The 6,187-nt window shown below is 40.4% G+C and overlaps 1 protein-coding gene across 2 annotated transcripts in view; it reads left to right on the plus strand.

Annotated features, from left to right (window-relative positions):
• gnpda2 (glucosamine-6-phosphate deaminase 2) overlaps positions 1–5,757 on the plus strand; it is a 469,370-nt gene extending 463,613 nt beyond the window's left edge. For both annotated transcript variants that reach the window (XM_067458116.1, XM_067458115.1), the window contains exons 6-7: positions 1,643–1,817; positions 4,092–5,757. In XM_067458116.1, coding sequence (XP_067314217.1) covers positions 1,643–1,817; positions 4,092–4,156 — 240 coding nt within the window. In that variant the 3' untranslated portion in view covers positions 4,157–5,757. The remainder of the gene's footprint in view (positions 1–1,642; positions 1,818–4,091) is intronic.
• The last annotated feature ends 430 nt before the right edge of the window (positions 5,758–6,187 follow it).

Here is a 6,187-nt window from a genome sequence, read left to right on the forward strand (position 1 = left end):
AATGCTAAAGAGGAGCCTCGCCTAGCCTCTGAAGGAAGTGACTTGGAAGGATCCGTTCTTCCAAGGAAGCGTCCTTGACATTGAGAAACACCTACTGTCTCAGCAGAGACTTCAGGGATGAGTAGGTCATCTCCAGCCGCAGGTCAGTCAGCTTTATTTATATCGCGCTTTTACAATGCCGATTGTTACAAAGGGTTAATTAATTTTATTTGGATATTTAGTTGAATAACTTAATTTTAGCGTCCCCAACTGAGCAAGCCAAGCCAAAGGCGACAGTGGCAAGGAACCAAAACTCCATCAGGGCATGATGGAGAAAAATAAACCTTGGGAGAAACCAGACTCAGTTCTCCTCTGGCCTATTAACACACCGTGGAGGATTATTATTCTGGCAACCTTACAGGTCAGAAATCATATTAAATCAAGATATTTCAAAAAGTTTATGGGTATCACGCCAGTGAGGGGTTTATTGAGGATGGCGCGTCGATTACACAAGAGTATGAATACATGAAAGATCGGAGTTATTGCGCCGGAGACGGTTTATTGAGGATGATGTGGCGATGAGGCAAATTCAGAGGAGACCCTAATAGACACGCTCTCAGCAGACACTCCAGGATGAGCTGGTCATGTCCAGACACAGGTCCTCTATCCGATCCGGACACGGCCTGGATCCGGCTGGATCCGGCCGACTGCAGTAAAGCTCAGGATAAACAGAGAGACTAACATTAGCGTAGATGCCACTCTTCTTATGATGTAACGAGTACATCAGGTGTTATGGGAAGTGTTCCCGGTTCCGGCTGACCTAGTTAATGCAGCCTAACAATCAGTCAATTGATCTGAATAATGAAAGTTAAAAATGTTCTATGTGTATGACATAGTAAAGAGATGTGTTTTTAGTCTAGATTTAAACTGACAGGGTGTGTCTGCTTCCCGAACAATGCTAGGAAGACTATTCCAGAGTTTAGGAGCTAAAGAGGAAAATGATCGACCGCCTGCAGTTGATTTAGATATTCTAGGTATTATCAACTGGCCAGAGTTTAGAGACCGCCCTAAAAAAAATGCTTTTCTTACTTAGTATTTTTGTCTTGTTTCTAGTGCAAACATCAAAAAAAATTAAAACAAGAAGTATTTACTAGACAAGCAAAAGAAAACATTTGGGGAAATAACTCAAAATGAAGAGAGTTTTATCTTAAAATAAGATCAATAATCTGCCAATGGGGTGAGAAAAATAATCTTAATTCAAACAGAAAACAAGATTATTTTTCTCACCCCATTGGCAGATTATTTATCTAATTTAAAGAAGAAACTATCTTAATTTTGAGTTATTTTTCCCCAAAACAAGACTTGTCTGGTAAATGTTTCTTAATGTAAGAATTTTTAGATATTTTGACTAGAAACAAGACAAAAATACTAAGTAAGAAAATCCTTTTTTTTGCAGTGTGCAATAGACGTGATGGAGTATAATGTGTTGTACTGGGATTATTATTATTATCATCAGCATTATTACAGTAATGAGAACTTTGATTTCGAGTTTAATCATGATTTGTGAGTTTGATAAAGAGCTGTTGGTGACTTTCTCTGAAGGTAAAGGTAGTTCTGAAGTGTGTATATATACCTTTTTAACCTTTTCCTCCTGTGTCCGCAGGTCATGATTCTGATCACTGGGGCTCATAAAGCCTTCGCCCTGTATAAAGCCATCGAGGAGGGCGTCAACCACATGTGGACGGTGTCTGCCTTCCAGCAGCATCCACGAACCATTTTCATCTGTGATGAAGACGCCACGCTGGAGCTCAGGGTCAAAACTGTGAAGTATTTTAAAGGTACGTGACTGAGGACTTCAGTGCCTCGGGCCAAGCTTCAACTCACGGAGACGGAGAGCTGCTTGAAGAGCAAACAACACCAGCAGTTTAACTAAACCAGCAGTTAAACTAAACCGGCAGTTAAACTAAACCGGCAGTTAAACTAAACCAGCAGTTAAACTAAACCAGCAGTTAAACTAAACCAGCAGTTTAACTAAACCAGCAGTTTAACTTAACCAGCAGTTTAACTAAACCGGCAGTTTAACTAAACCAGCAGTTAAACTAAACCAGCAGTTTAACTAAACCAACAGTTTAACTTAACCAGCAGTTTACTTAACCAGCAGTTTAACTAAACCAGCAGTTTAACTAAACCAGCAGTTAAACTAAACCAGCAGTTTAACTTAACCAGCAGTTTAACTAAACCAGCAGTTTAACTAAACCAGCAGTTTAACTAAACCAGCAGTTTAACTTAACCAGCAGTTTAACTAAACCAGCAGTTTAACTTAACCAGCAGTTTAACTAAACCAGCAGTTTAACTTAACCAGCAGTTTAACTTAACCAGCAGTTTAACTAAACCAGCAGTTTAACTTAACCAGCAGTGTAACTAAACCAGCAGTTTAACTAAACCAGCAGTTTAACTAAACCAGCAGTTTAACTAAACCAGCAGTTTAACTTAACCAGCAGTTAAACTAAACCAGCAGTTAAACTAAACCAGCAGTTTAACTAAACCAGCAGTTTAACTAAACCAGCAGTTTAACTAAACCAACAGTTTAACTTAACCAGCAGTTTAACTTAACCAGCAGTTTAACTAAACCAGCAGTTAAACTAAACCAGCAGTTAAACAAAACCAGCAGTTTAACTAAACTAGCAGTTTCAATTTAGACTAAAACATTTGTCGAGACAAACTTTGAAGAGTGCTTTAGAAAGCCTGACCAGAAATTTAGAAAAAGTTTGAAAAGCTTAAAGTTTGAATGTTTTGTAGGCGATAAAGTCTACCGTAGATAGCGGTTACGGTAACGTGGGACGATGTTAAATCAGAGTCATATGCTTCAGCACGTGATAGTCATGTGGATTGAGTTAATATAGTCTAGGCTGTTCCCTAATGAATTGAACCATTTGTTATCACACTGATTGAAAGCATGAATGCTCTCTCCCTCGCTCTGTTTTTGTGTGTGTGTCTATACATGTGTGTGTGGGGGAGGGGCACGATTTTTCCAATAATAATCAAATAATTCCCAGTGATCGTTGAGAATATTGTTTTTGCTTGAAATGCCCATCCCGGATGGATGGATGGATGGATGGATATGTGAATGGATAGATTGACGGCCGGACGGACACATGGATGGACGGATAGATAGATGGATGAATGGACAGATAGATAGATGATGATGGATGGATGGATGATGAATGGATGGACGGATGGACGGATGGATGGATGGATGGATGGATGGATGGATGGATGGATGGATGGATGGATGGATGGATGGATGGATGGATGGATGGATGGATGGACGGACAGACGGATGGACAGACGGAGGGATGGACGGATGGTCAAACGGACGCATTGATGGATGAATGAATTGATGGATGGATGGATGGATGGACAGATGGTCAGACGGACGCATGGATGGATTGATGGATGGCATGTGGGTCAAACCCTGTTTCTCGTGACACGGTCGTCCTCGCTCTCTCTGAGTAGAGTGTGTCTGTGTATGTTTCGGAGTTTGTGTGTTTGCGGTCTCTCTCAGCAGATGTGTGTTTGTGTGTGTTTGCGGTCTCTCAGCAGATGTGTGTTTGTGTGTGTTTGCGGTCTCTCTCAGCAGATGTGTGTTTGTGTGTGTTTGCGGTCTCTCTCAGCAGATGTGTGTTTGTGTGTGTTTGCGGTCTCTCTCAGCAGATGTGTGTTTGTGTGTGTTTGTGTTCTCTCTCAGCAGATGTGTGTTTGTGTGTGTTTACGGTCTCTCTCAGCAGATGTGTGTTTGTGTGTGTTTGCGGTCTCTCTCAGCAGATGTGTGTTTGTGTGTGTTTGCGGTCTCTCTCAGCAGATGTGTGTTTGTGTGTGTTTGCGGTCTCTCTCAGCAGATGTGTGTTTGTGTGTGTTTGTGTTCTCTCTGCTCATTGGCTGTAGCGTTTGGCTCGTCTCGAGGTCAGCATCTGTCTGGAGCTCAAACCGTCTGGAATGTCCTTCTCTCAGAAACTCAATCTCTCCGCTCTTAAAGGCTTGAGTCTCTCCTGGGGGTTTAATATCTTCGGCTGGGCTGGATTTAACCGTACTGACGATCTTCTCTCCCGCAGGCCTGATGCACGTCCACAATCAGCTGGTGGAGCCCACGCTCAGCGTGAAGGACTACAAGGACTGAAACCGGCAGAAACCGGCCTGACATCGGTCTGAGCGAGTGGAGACTGGCCTCGGGACCACGGCGGTTTTGAGTGGTCTGTGCCAGCACATCTAGATGTAAACCACCTCTGCTTTCCCAGGGTGCCGTGTTCATGCACTCCAGTGCACTGCTGGCTTTTCTTACTCAGTATTTTTGTCTTGTTTCGTCCAAACATTTAAAAATTCTTAAAACAGAAGTATTTACTAGACAAGCAAAAGTAATTGTCTTGATTTGGGGAAAAATAACTCAAAATGAAGAGAGTTTTTGCTTAAAATAAGATAAATAATCTGCCAATGGGGTGAGAAAAATAATCTTGTTTTCTGTTTGAATTAAGAATCTGGTTTTCTCACCCCATTGGCAGATTATTTATCTTATTTTAAGCAAAAACTCTCTTCATTTTGAGTTATTTTTCCCCAAATCAAGACAGTAAATGTTTCTTAATGTAAGAGTATTTTAACTAGAAACAAGACAAAAATACTGAGTAAGAAAAGCAGTTTTTGCAGTGCGGAGCCAAGCTCCAGATTTTGTACTTCACTTGTAAACTACTTTAAAGCCAGTATTTTAGGGCTGTTGTGCTCAGAAACACTCTTACTTTAACTCTTTCAGCCAATATTTATCACTTTACATAACATTTCACACTTTTGGACATCACTAATAAGAAAAATCTTTCTTTTTTCATTCTGAGAAAGGATGTGTACACTTTCCTCTGTACTGTAGCTCAATCAGGAAACTCTGAAGCTCCGCATCTGTGTTCACAGATCATTTCTTTAATAACACAAGCTAATCAAAGTTGACATGAATGTGGCGTTTTACTCTAAGGCGACTTCTTGAAAGTGTTTTTCTTTTTGTTAAGATGTTACATAAATATATGAGTGCTGACAAATCGAACACGCACACACAATTTATGTTAGATGTGATTAATCGCAACTAATCGTTTTGACGGCTCTAAAATAAACAGTTTGATCTTTTCTTTGAATTCTCCAAATCTAGTGTTTGTCTCTGTACATGTGACGCTTTCAGGTTTGATGATCATTTGTGGTGTTTATATCCTGATAATTATCTATAGGCTGATCTGTGATCAGATTGTCTTACTTCAATGACATTTTATAAACGATTTCAAGCACATTTCCTTGCCTTTGAATGAGTCCAGGTTACTCTCAGCAGTGAACGTTTGCTATTCTTATGTTAAAAAGCGTGTATTGCCATATCTGGGTAGAGAAGTGTGTGAATGTTTTTGAAGTTCACTAACTCTACACATGACATGCTCATGTATTATCTTTAGTTACTGTACTTTGTGATATACAAGCTGTTTTATATTGTATACAAATATAAAGTCATTTTACTTGTGTACTGTAAACACACATTAGATTGATATTGTGGGTTTCTGAATAAGTGTGTGTTTGTTGTTGGTATTTCTGAGCGATTCACATTTTTATGGACTTAAAAATTTATTTCCATTAAACTGTTAAAAAGATTTTGTGAACTGACAGTTAACAGATTTGCACTCCAAAGCCAAATCATTTTCTCATGTCTTTGTGTACTTGCTCATGGATCAATAAATAATAATAAAAAAGATTCATTTATTGTGACTCAATAGTACGGTTTATATTTGGACCAGGTCATATTTTACCCTTAAACTCCATGGATCGGACTTGTTTGTTCAGCTCATCCCACAAATGCTCGATTGGATTGAGATCTGGAGAATCTGGAGGTCAAGTCGACGCCTCAAACTCCTCAAACCTTTCCTGAAGCATTTGTGCTTTGTGTCAGGAGCATTATCCTGCTGGAAGAGCCACAGCCACCAGAATACCGTTTCCATGAAAGGCTGAACATGGTCTCAGCAATGCTTAGGTAGGTGGAGCGTGTCAAAGTAACATCCACATGGATGGAGGACCCAAGGTTTCCCAGCAGAACATTGGCCAAAGCATCACACACACACGGCCATCCACGTGATGTAAAAGAACACGTGATTCCTCAGACCAGGCCACCTCCTTCCATTGCTCCGTGGTCCAG

This window comes from Pseudorasbora parva, chromosome 11 (genome assembly GCF_024679245.1).
Source record: "Pseudorasbora parva isolate DD20220531a chromosome 11, ASM2467924v1, whole genome shotgun sequence".
Classification (NCBI taxonomy): Eukaryota; Metazoa; Chordata; class Actinopteri; order Cypriniformes; family Gobionidae; genus Pseudorasbora; species Pseudorasbora parva.